This window comes from Podarcis gaigeae (assembly GCF_964106915.1).
Source record: "Podarcis gaigeae genome assembly, chromosome: 8".
Taxonomy (NCBI): Eukaryota; Metazoa; Chordata; class Lepidosauria; order Squamata; family Lacertidae; genus Podarcis; species Podarcis gaigeae.
In genome coordinates, this window is record NC_139684.1 from 42,365,626 (window position 1) to 42,377,538 (window position 11,913).

The 11,913-nt window shown below is 51.4% G+C and overlaps 1 protein-coding gene across 1 annotated transcript; it reads left to right on the plus strand.

Moving 5' to 3' along the window:
• The first annotated feature begins 614 nt into the window (after positions 1–614).
• TUBB3 (tubulin beta 3 class III) lies at positions 615–8,689 on the plus strand. The gene is made up of 4 exons (XM_083754581.1): positions 615–771; positions 5,377–5,485; positions 6,399–6,509; positions 7,248–8,689. Exons 1-4 carry the CDS (start codon positions 715–717, stop codon positions 8,321–8,323), a joined length of 1,353 nt encoding a protein of 450 aa, XP_083610707.1. The 5' UTR covers positions 615–714; the 3' UTR covers positions 8,324–8,689.
• The last annotated feature ends 3,224 nt before the right edge of the window (positions 8,690–11,913 follow it).

The following is an 11,913-nucleotide window of genomic DNA, read 5'->3' on the forward strand; positions in this document are numbered from 1 at the left end:
ATGCAGGATGGCCCCTCTAATATATATATATATCCCTCTGTCTTCAAAGGGCTGGGTGAGCGGTCGTGATATCAAGACAAGCGGAGAAGCCCCCAGTCACAAAGCAGAGCGCGCCAAGGAAGGATGCTTTGGCGACCCCGTCCGAGGTCATCAAAGGCTGAAACTTGAGACCTGATAACAAAGATGCCCCCCACCCAAGAGACACCCCAGGAAAGTGGCTGTCCCCCTCACGCACCCCCAGGTACCGCAGCGGCCCACCCGCCCCACTCTGGGATGTGAACCTCCAAGTCGCTTCAGGCAACAGCCTGGGATGCCTCCTGCATCAGCCGCCTCCCCTGGGCCTTTTCTTTTGCACGGGCCTTTTCCTCGATCCCGGCTTGCGGGCGAGGCGGGGCGGAGGGAGCGCGGGCCTTTCCCTGCCCCAGCCTGGCCGCCCGCTTTGTGCCAGGCAGCACGGCTCTGGCCGGCGCCGAGGGATGCGCTGCTGGTGCTGATGCTGCAGGGATGTTGCAGTATTTTGCGGCGGCGCCTCCTGATTGGCCGCGGCGTCGGCGCTGACGTCAGCTCCCCGGCCTGGGTGCAGCGGGAGGCTCCTATAAAACCCGCCGGCAGCAGCCTGGACGCCTCCGCCAGCCGCTCCGCCAGCTGCAGCCGCCGCCCACCCACCCGCCTGCCTGCCCGCAGCCGCCCCCCCGTAGCACCAGCCGCAGCAGCATGAGGGAGATCGTGCACATCCAGGCGGGCCAGTGCGGCAACCAGATCGGAGCCAAGGTAAAGGCATGGGGAGGCGGAGACGCGCGCTGCTGGGGCTGCGGAGCTCCCCGCCGCCCCCCGACGGCTCCTCCAACGCGACTTGGGGGCTCCCTGGCTGATCCTGCCGGGCATGTTGCGGGCCCCCTGGAAAAGAGCCAAGCGTTGCGCCGACGAGGCGCCCGGCTGCTCTGCCGCTCCCCTTGCCCTAGATCCGGGCGAGGTAGCCAGGTGTCATCTCGCCAAGGCGGTGGGGCCGGTTCCCTGGCTTGGCACCGGGGTGGGGCGTGCCCTGCGCTGGCGGCGGCGGCGCCTTTGTTGTGGCCTCGTCTTTCCCCGCCCGGCTGTGGGCGTGGAGGCTCCCCAGGGCTGCGGGGCAGAGCCTCCTGCAGGAGGTGAAAGTGCCTTCCGGCTCCCTAGGAAAGGCACTCCTTTGCCTTCTTGGCGGCTAGCCAGTAGGTAGCCCAGGCCAGCGTCTCCTAAAAAGTCCGCCCTGGGCATCCTGACGCGGCTGTCAGAGGCCCGTGGTCACCCTTTGTTGTTGGCGCTTCTGATGGGAGACAAAAGGAAGGAGTGGTCTTCCTCCCGCCCCCTCCGCCACGCCCATCCAGGCAAGGGGGCTGCCACACCCAGGAAGCAGGGGACCCTCCAGATTCTCTTAGAACAAAGAAACCCTTCCCTCTGCCTGTGACCTTGCAAGTTCCTGCTGTAACCTTGGCTAGGTCAGGAGGCAACTTGGGCGATCTGGCTATTTGTTTACACTCCTTTCCCACCTTTTCTCTATGGGGAGTGTAATGCCTCTCTCCCCTCCTTCAGACTGCTATGGGGCAACATGTCAGCCCTGCTTCTGCAGAGGGAGGGCGGGGCCACCTTTTTTGCCCTGTCTTCTTGTCCCATTGGGTTCAGGGGGATGGCTATTCCTAGAGACTTTCAGGAGCCTTTTCCTCCCTTTGCCAAGTGGTTCTGTGGATGACAGATGGAAGGTAAACAGATTTCAGCCTGTGATGCCCCCACCCCTGGACAAAGCATCTTCCCCTCCCCTTCCCCTTGCAGCTTCAGGCAATGCAGGACACAATGGTGAAGAGTTGTCCACTCCTGGAGACAAAGAGGTGTGGGGATTCTGAGCGTCCTGTGGCATCTTCTGATATATGAAACAAACAGAATGTTTGATGTCATGACAGGATCCCCTCCTGTTTCTTGATGGGGCAGTTTTTTCCTAACTATTTGTTAAGTGAAATGGCTGCTCTTGGCTGGTGCAATTGGGCCAGGGAGAGAAACAGGGAGCAGCCTCTCTCTGGGCAGCAAGGAATGGTCTTATTTTTGTTTGTTAGGGGAAATGTCCAAAGGGAAACGAACAATCCTGCAAAAATAGGGGGTCTCTCAGATGGGTTTTCAGTTTCTGCTTTCCCAGGAGACACCTGCTGCCATGACTTAGTGTCACAAAGACAGCTAATAATCCATTAAGTCAACCCCCCCCCGCTCTCTCCCTGCTCTTCTCTCCTCCACCCTTCAAAACCAGACATCTGTGCCTGCTCTGAATAAAAAGGAAGGCCAGCCTGCTGCAGTGTGATTGTACCACTTAATGCTCTATCCCCGTGGGGCAGGGTAGCAGCACAGCAGGCTGAAATCAAATCAGCCCTCTGGAGCTCTTCTGCAGCTGGGGCCGGGAGCTCCCTTGCCTCTCCCCCACCCCACTTAGGAGAGAGGGATAGTCTGGTCATTATGCTGGATGCAGGGAGGTGGGCGAGGGGTATGAAGAGCACCTGCTACTCACCCACAGCCAGTAAGCTATTTAAGAAGCTGAATAATGAACCTTGAAAGACTGCCAGTCTCTTCCCACCACCACTCAGAGCTCCAAGTCTGTGGCAGCTTCGCCACATGTCTCCTGAGGAAGAGGTGGGTTAGCCACACCTTCTGCAGCAAGGAAGTCAAAATGCCCAGGATTGTACTTGAGATTCTCAGAAAGGAACATTCTCCCCTTAAAAAAAAAAAAAAAGACACAGGGTGTTTTCTACCCTCAAATGCTGAATGTGGAATCCTGTGGAAAACCAAAGGAAGTTGAATGGATTTCACATGATCTGAGACAACCTTGGGTTCTGTTGCAATCTTCCCTGAAACTGTGTTACTAAGGCAAGGGAATAGGATTCTCCACTATCTTGCTGCTCCTGAGTCAGGGATTTGGGGACAGGTAATCATCAGTTGGGGCGGTGATGCTGGAGGCTAGCTTTCTGCATAGTTTACCTAAGCAGACTCATGCATATGCTAATCTGCATGAAAAATTCATTGTAAACTCACAGGTTCTGTAATTGACACATCTGATCAACACAGGATAGAAGCTGGCTTTGGTATGGAAGCCTGGCTTGGCAGCCTCTGAGATATTTAAGGATTGTTTTTTCCCCTCTTTTTCTAAAATAAGAACAACTTTATTTAACCTATTTGGATTCCTGCATCACTCTAGATACGGTATGCCCCAGAGAATTCTGTTGCCAAATCCAGTGTGTTGATTTCAGAAGCCGTCTCTGAAGCAATGCCTGTGCCACGACAAAGAACTATGCTTTATTCATGCCTTAAGCTGGACAGTTCACTTAATTATGCATTGGTGTTCCTTTGAAACCTCTCAGAATATGGGCAGGAGTTAATTTGGAAAAAAAAGAGATGACAGTCACTTTTCCACATCTGAGTCTTCCCTTCCATGGAGCTAAGGGCAGAGTACGGCAGATTGTTATCCATTTCATTCTCTCAGCAAATTTGTATGGAAGGCTGGGGGGGGGGGACCCTTGTAAGACCCATGCAGTGAGCTTTATGGCTGAGCCAGGGATTTGAATTTGACTCAGCCTGTTCCAAGTCAAATGAGACCAAATGAATTGACAAGAGGGCTTGACCCTTGCATCTGTCTGCAGTCCTAGGGCTTAGTCTCACTTCCGTCACTGAGTAACCTTGGGCCACCTCTGCATATATAGGATTATATCACTTTCCAAATCTGCTTCATTTTTAGAAACAATTTATTGGTGAAGAGGCCTTCTCAAGGCAGATCTTTCTGCATTGGGTGCTCGGGGGGGGGGGGTCAGCCTTGTGGCATGTGGCTGACGCCATTGTGTTTACAGTCTTCCTGACCTTGCCATCAATTTCAATTTGTCCTCTTAGTAGTGGGAGCTCCCTGGTAATTAAAGCTCTGTCCACTGGATATGGTTAGCATTCATGACATGCATCTTCCTTTCTCTCCCCCCCCCCACATTGTTCAAACTAATTTAGCAAGGACTGAGCAGTCTCCTATAGATTGCTGTAAACAAGCCTTTTTCTCCTGTCCTCCTCACTGCCTTGTTAAAACAGAAAGTCCTTCCGTTAGTGAAAAGCTCCACAAAAAGAAGCCCTCTCTGTCCTCCTCTAGGAATACAGCTTAGCCCTTGCTTGCAAGAAGCAATTAGTTCCAAGGTAAAAAGTTCTGGGAAATGCATCATTAGCAGCTGTCCCTCCTGAGGGAGATAGAGTGTTCTTGCTGCAGTCTGCGTAGTGCTGTGGCTCGTAATAAGTTTGCACCAATAACCAGCAGTGCGAAGTCATGTGCTTATTTGCCGGTGAGATGACTCTGCACAAATTTAGCTGCTTTTCCTTGTAGCTTATTCCCAAAGCAAAATGCTGTGTTGCTTGTCAAAATGTGTACAGCAGCCTGATCAACTCTTGCCTCTACCTTTGTCTTCATGGCTAAACACTGCAGATGAGGGCAGGAGTTTTGATGTGCGGCAATACCCCGTCTGAATGTTCTCACTTTCAGCAGCCTTAAAATACTAAAAGTTCAGCCAAATGGCTGCCTCTTTGTCTCCTGTACTGCGGTGTAGATTCCAAGAAACAAAGCTAGGAAAGCAGTATCTTTAAGGTAGCAAGAGGTCATGGTTTCAGCACCATGGCCAGATCCCTAGAACAGCACACAGCGCTTGCAAGAACTAAACGTTTCTGCTCTGGGTCTCACTGTAGGCTGGTGAGAGAGCCCTCTCAAGGATGGCTTTGCAGAAAGGGCTCTTAGCAACCTTCAACTACCAAACGCAGCTACAGCTGCTGATGCAGTGCTACTTGGCACTTGCGAGTAGCAAATCAAATTTATTTGTGTATTTATTTCTATCCCATCTTTGTGTTGTTCAAAGGGATGTACCTGGCTCTCATCCTCTCCATTTTATCCTCACAACAACCCTGTGAGGTAGGTTAGGCTGAGATGTGATGGCCCAAGATCACCCAGTGAGCTTCCTGACTGAGCAGAGATTTGAACCCTGGTCTCCCATGTCCCAGTCCAATACTCTTAACAGCTTGTACCACATTGGCTCTCTATATGTCATTCAGTTAAGCACCCCCCACATCCAAAAGAACTACTTGCACTCACACAAGGAGTGGCATACTGGATAAGATTTACAGGATAAGGTCGGTGCTCCACTTAGCCCAGTATGATGTCTCCAGCAGCAGATCAACTCAGAATGCTTTCCCTCAGTGTGGATAATGAAAAAGCTAAACAGCCCAATGCGGGTGGGAATTTCCTTTGTTTCTAATGGTATAAAACAAAAATGTCCAATTCTTTAGCTGACTTAACAGGTAGAAATGTTAATTCTTTCTATCTCCCCCTCTCCACTCTTCTTTCAGTTCTGGGAGGTGATCAGTGATGAGCATGGTATAGACCCCAGTGGGAACTATGTCGGTGACTCTGACCTGCAGCTGGAAAGGATCAGCGTTTATTACAATGAAGCCTCTTGTAAGTTGTGCTCCTACCCCAGACCTGACTGCTCTTCCTGATAGGCAGGGATATTCTGGTATACCAAGAAACTTCCTCCTGGCTTCCTCTCAGAAATGAAACTGGAAGATTTTCACCATTCCAAGCAGATGACAATGGCCCTTCCCTTAAGCTCTTGTAGCGGCATAGAGTATGCCATCCCTCCTGCCACCTCCTTCCGAGTGAGGGAAAAGCATCCCAGGGCTGCCACTCTCATCCTGGATCACACCCAGTTCTGCAGCAACATTGCAAAAGGTATTCTTCCTTGTTGCCTTTGTTGACCAGCCTAGTCCTCTTTTGAGGCAGAACGCTACAGATTTGAATAGCAGGCCTGGAAATTACATGGCTGGTACTGAACACTGCCTTGGGGGACATGGGTCTCTCTGGTCATGGGTCAAGGGCAGGCTGCTTTGAGCATGCATCCTTTAAGCATAACACTAACAGGAGAATGAGTTAAGGCAGCAGTGATGGTGGGGAAGCCTGTGGCATTCCAGATACTCCACAATGCCCATCAGCTCTGACAACTCACTACCCTGGTTGTGGCTGATGGGAGTTGGAGTCCAACAACCTCCGGAGAGTTGCTACAGATTCCCCATCCCTAGTTTAGAGGAAGAGATAAAGAAGCTGAGCCCCACAGTATAGTCTCCTTGGTAAAGGATTCCCTGGATTGTTGGGCAAGAACATCTGAAAAGGCTAGGTGGGAGCCTGATGTCGGGCAGTGCCCAATTTTGGCTTTGGTGAGCATCCTGCCAAATGGGTACAAGGAAGGGAGATGATGTGGGAGATCAAGAATCTTATAATCACCCCCCCCAACACAATAACTCCTGTTGTAAATCAGCAAGGTTGTCTCTCTGGCTGATTGCAATGAAGACAAATCTTCCTTTGTTTTTTCCAGCTCACAAATATGTTCCTCGTGCTATCCTGGTGGACCTGGAGCCTGGCACCATGGACAGTGTTCGTTCAGGTGCTTTTGGGCACCTCTTCAGACCAGACAACTTCATCTTTGGTATTGTTTCTCTGCTTTCTTCTGCTGCTTGGCTCTCTTTCCTTTTCTCTCTATCATAGCTTCTCTCAGATGTCACCCAGTTTTAAGCCAAAGAAATAGCACAGTTCGACCTCAGACTTGCATAACTAATACTAAGCTGTAGTATTTTGAGGTTTTTGGAGCTGCAAGCAAGGAAGGCTGGAAATCTTGAGACGGGGCAGCTGACTTTTAAGGAAAGGGTTAGGTCAGATTATTTCCAGGGTAGAGAATTTCTACTCCTTGATCACAGCTTGCTACTGCCTAATACATCTTTATTTCTAAAGGCTCATACAGGTGCTTCAAACATATAAGCTAAAATCAAAAGGCAAACATCTTCAGCAGACTCCATGTTCACCTAATTTGTATGCTTGGCCTCTAACCTCTGTGCTCCCCACACAACCCCTGCTTTATAGGCCCTTCCTGTGCCAGTCACTGTCCCATTTCTCTGGGCATTTTAAGTCTCCAATTAATGAGAATCTTACAAATGGAGGAAGTTAAAAATGGCACAGCAAGCTATTGTTGCATACTTTTTCTTTTTTTAACTTAACTCTGGGGGGCTTTCAAAAATTTCAAACTCTGATTGGTCAAAAGGTAACAGGTGTCCCTCAATGTTATGCCAGAGGGATGAGTAGATCTGTACACCCCCCAGTTGGCAGGACAGGGCACACAGATCAGTGCTGATTGCTACACAAGATGGTGTTGGTGTCTCTTCCTTCACAGGACAAAGTGGTGCTGGGAACAACTGGGCAAAGGGTCATTACACAGAAGGCGCTGAGCTGGTGGATTCCGTCTTGGATGTAGTGCGAAAAGAGTGTGAGAACTGCGACTGTCTACAGGGCTTCCAGCTCACTCATTCCCTGGGTGGGGGTACGGGGTCTGGCATGGGGACTCTCCTCATTAGCAAAGTCCGTGAAGAATACCCCGACCGGATCATGAACACTTTTAGTGTGGTGCCTTCCCCCAAAGTGTCTGACACTGTGGTGGAACCCTACAACGCTACCTTGTCCATCCACCAGCTGGTGGAAAACACGGACGAGACCTACTGCATTGACAATGAAGCCCTCTATGACATCTGCTTCAGGACCCTCAAGCTGGCCACGCCCACCTACGGAGACCTCAACCACCTCGTTTCTGCCACCATGAGCGGCGTCACCACTTCCCTGAGATTCCCAGGGCAGCTCAATGCCGACCTCCGCAAACTGGCCGTCAACATGGTGCCCTTCCCTCGCCTCCATTTCTTCATGCCAGGCTTTGCTCCGCTGACGGCCCGCGGGAGCCAGCAGTACCGAGCCCTCACTGTCCCCGAGCTCACCCAGCAGATGTTTGATGCCAAGAACATGATGGCCGCTTGCGACCCCCGCCACGGCCGCTACCTCACGGTGGCCACCGTCTTCCGGGGCCGCATGTCGATGAAGGAGGTGGATGAGCAGATGCTAGCCATCCAGAGCAAGAACAGCAGCTATTTCGTGGAGTGGATACCCAACAACGTCAAGGTGGCTGTCTGCGACATCCCTCCCCGGGGCCTCAAGATGTCCTCCACCTTCATTGGCAACAGCACAGCCATCCAGGAGCTCTTCAAGCGCATCTCGGAGCAGTTCACGGCCATGTTCCGGCGCAAGGCTTTCCTCCACTGGTACACTGGCGAGGGTATGGATGAGATGGAGTTCACAGAGGCCGAGAGCAACATGAACGACCTCGTCTCGGAGTACCAGCAGTACCAGGATGCGACAGCCGAAGAGGAAGGAGAGATGTATGAAGATGACGAGGAGGAATCGGAAGCCCAGGGTGCCAAGTGAAGGGCTGGGGCCACAGGCAGCGCTTGGGTTCCTCCCAGTGAGGGCCAGGCAGTGACATGGGCCTGTCGTTCACCGCCGTCCATCTTTGCTACTCATTTGCTGAGTTGTAGACAACCAGCTTCTAGTTGCTTCTGATTTAAGGGTTCCAAAACTTAAAAGCTGTTCAGTATTTAACCCGCTTCCTCCTCCTCCTCCTCTCCCCCCTCCACCCTATATTCCCTCTCCTTTACCCCCAAGTCTTATAAGTTAGTGCAGCTCCCTCTGTCCATGACTTTGATAACTTCAAGGGCCCTGGTCTTTATTTTTTACTGGTCTGTGTCTATTTTTATGTTTTGGAATACTTAATAAATCTATTGCTGTCCAGCATCTCGGGTGTTCCCTTTCTCTCATTTGGGATAGGGGAGCATGTTGGTGAAGTGGGGAGGGGTTGGAGTGCTGGGTAAAGGAACTGAATGAATGTTGTGGTGTGGCACAACCACTCCCTTGGAGAGTGTTGGTGTGTGTCTGTCTAGTGCAGCCTTCCACAAGCTGGTGTCTTCCTGGTGCTTTGGACTACACCTTCCCTCAGCCCCAACTAGCACAGTCACGGGTCAGGGGTGATGTGGGTTGGAATACAAAACATCTAGAGCGCACCAGATTGAAGAACACTGGACTAGAAGGCAAACACCAGCTGAAAGTCAATCACACACAGTGTTGCTTGGCAACTGAGGGCAAGCATCAAGGTTCAGGCTTGGCTTTTCAACTATCCACCTTGCCATGTTTCCAACCAGAGAAATTCAGCAATTGCACTTAGGGTGGTCACTTTAAAAACACACACACCCCAACAACGTTAGACAATTTCATGCAGGCCAATCAGTGGTTACTAATGAAAACAGCATATTCAAAGAGGGGTGCGCTTTGGGATAGAAATTCAGGCCTCCCCTCTTATCAGCAGAATGAGTGGGAGGTCCCTTACATGCAACAGAATGGCCTTGCCATAATTGGAAAGTAAGTAACACATTCCTCTATGAGCAGGAGGGCAATGAAGTCCAGCATCTAAAATGATTGAACACCACTGCTATGCTTAGAACAGTTGCCTCCCAGATCCTGGGGTCAAGCTGGGAGGAGCTATGAAATGGTCACTGCTGCAGGAGGTAACTGCGCATCTGGCTCTGCTTAAGAACTGATTTACTTACAGGACTGGCTTCAGCACATGGTGAGCCTTTGGCCAAGAACTCCCCTCTCACCTGAATGTGCTTATATAGGCCATAAGTTGTGCCACAGAATTTGTGGGACTGGGTCAAGAGAGAGACAATGTGCAGCTTCCCACTTGGGTGGCAGATGGTTAGGAATGAGCACTTGCCTGCGGGTGTTGTGACACTGGTGTGACTCCTCTCAATGGGCCCCTCAGTTAGCTGAGCCTCAAGAAATGCCTAGTGAGAAGGCTGGCTCATGGCAGTAGCTGTGATCTGCGGGGCGAATCCTAAAGTGAGGATTGGCTCAGTGATGTAGGTGGGGCACACCAGATGTCTTCAGGGTGGTGGAACAGCCTATTCTAATGGCCCACCTACATGGGTGATGGGATTGACACCAGGCAGAATGCAGTAAAGGTAAAGGTAAAGGTACCCCTGCCCGTACGGGCCAGTCTTGACAGACTCTGGGGTTGTGCGCCCATCTCACTCAAGAGGCCAGGGGCCAGCGCTGTCCAAAGACACTTCCGGGTCACGTGGCCAGCGTGACATCGCTGCTCTGGCGAGCCAGAGCTGCACACGGAAACGCCGTTTACCTTCCCGCTAGAAAGCGGTCCCTATTTATCTACTTGCACCCGGGGGTGCTTTCGAACTGCTAGGTTGGCAGGCGCTGGGACCGAGCAACGGGAGCGCATCCCGCCGCGGGGATTCGAACCGCCGACCTTTCGATCGGCAAGCCCTAGGTGCTGAGGCTTTTACCCACAGCGCCACCCGCGTCCCGGCAGAATGCAGACCTTACCCCAAAAATAGTAAGAGAGAGTTTTGCACTGGAAAGAACACACTCCTTCCTCTAATGACAACTGCTAAGATTCAAATGTTTGCTGCAACAGTGGACCACCTATGTAACTTACCACAAAATAACCTGAAGCTATGATCACTCTTGGAATCCAGTTGAACCAGCTTTCACCAACCTGGTGGTCTCCAGACATTGTTGGACTACAAGTCCCATCAGCGCTGACGGGAGCTTTAGTCCAATGACATCTGGAGACCACCAGGTTGAAGACTCTAGGATAGCAGTCCATCTTTTCTACCTTACTATGGTCCTGCTGCTGCAGACTAGGGCAGTCTTTCTGGAAGTTCCTTCTGAGCAGTGTCCTGCAGGATGGCCCTCAGCAGCACCATATCAAAGATGCCTCCTGGGACCCACCCAACATTGCTGAGGTCCAATGGTGTATTCTGAACTCTTTAACCTGCCACACTGGCATTCTCAGGAAGGTGCCTTATTCTGAGTCATTCTGCCATCTCCCTCAGCACTGTAGACTACAGCTCCCAAGGTTTTCAGACGCAAGGGGTTTATTTCCTGCCAGACACAAAGATGCTGCTAATTGAACCTCAGGCTATGTGATGGCCTGTAACTCGGAGCCAGGAGGCTCAGTCCACACTGGATCCTTTGCCTTGGGTAGCATCTGAACCAAGTCTGGGGCCTGATTCTGAAGAGCCCCAGTCTGGACATGTTCCCCTGCAACAAGCACCAGCTGGGCCGAGTCAGGGGCCTGAGCCTGCCCTGGCTCCAGATGCTGGGATTACCTCATTGCCTTCAGCTGGGCAATCACTTACAGCTGCTCCACTACCAATTGGGTCAGGAGAGGTTGAGGCGACCTCTGGGTCTAGTAACCCACCACCATCTCCCGAGCTGCAGAGGCTGAGGTCTGAGAGAAGGAGAGACCTAAGTACTCACAGGAGGAGTGCTCACCTTCGGGTGAGACAGGGAGGTGAGTCACTGGGGGATCAGGACCCCGACAGAGATAAAAGGCTGCTGGACCCCGCCCCAGGTTGAGGGAGCAACGTTGCTGTTTGCCAGAACCTGCCTGTAATCCTGTGCCTTGCCTGGTTTCCTGCCTTGGCCCTGTTGGACTGACTCCTCGCGGGAACCCTTGGATTTGGGACCAGACCTGGACCATGTTACTCGGCTTACCCCCGGGCCTAGACACTTCCCCTGGGAACACAAGAAGCCCCCATATACTGAGTCAGGCCATTGATCCATCTAACTCAATATTGCTCACACTGATTGACAGCTCTCTGGGATTTCAGGCAGGAATCTCTCTCCCATACCTGGAGACACCAGGGAATGAATCTGTTACCTTCCTCATGCATGGAGGTTTTAGCCCCAACTCGAAATGTAAAGGGAAACTTTCTACCTACCACTTTAGGTTATTTTTCTATACATACATAATTTGTGTATTATAAATGCACTGCAACAGGATGGGCTTATATAGTGAAATACTACTTAACATGAATAGAAACAAGACAGCAAAATGAGAAACCCTTTCTCAAAGTCATAAAAGATATCTGATATAACCACAGATGCCCCTGCAGCTATGTAAGTTGTTCACTAATGTAACGATGGCCTGGTAGGCTGAC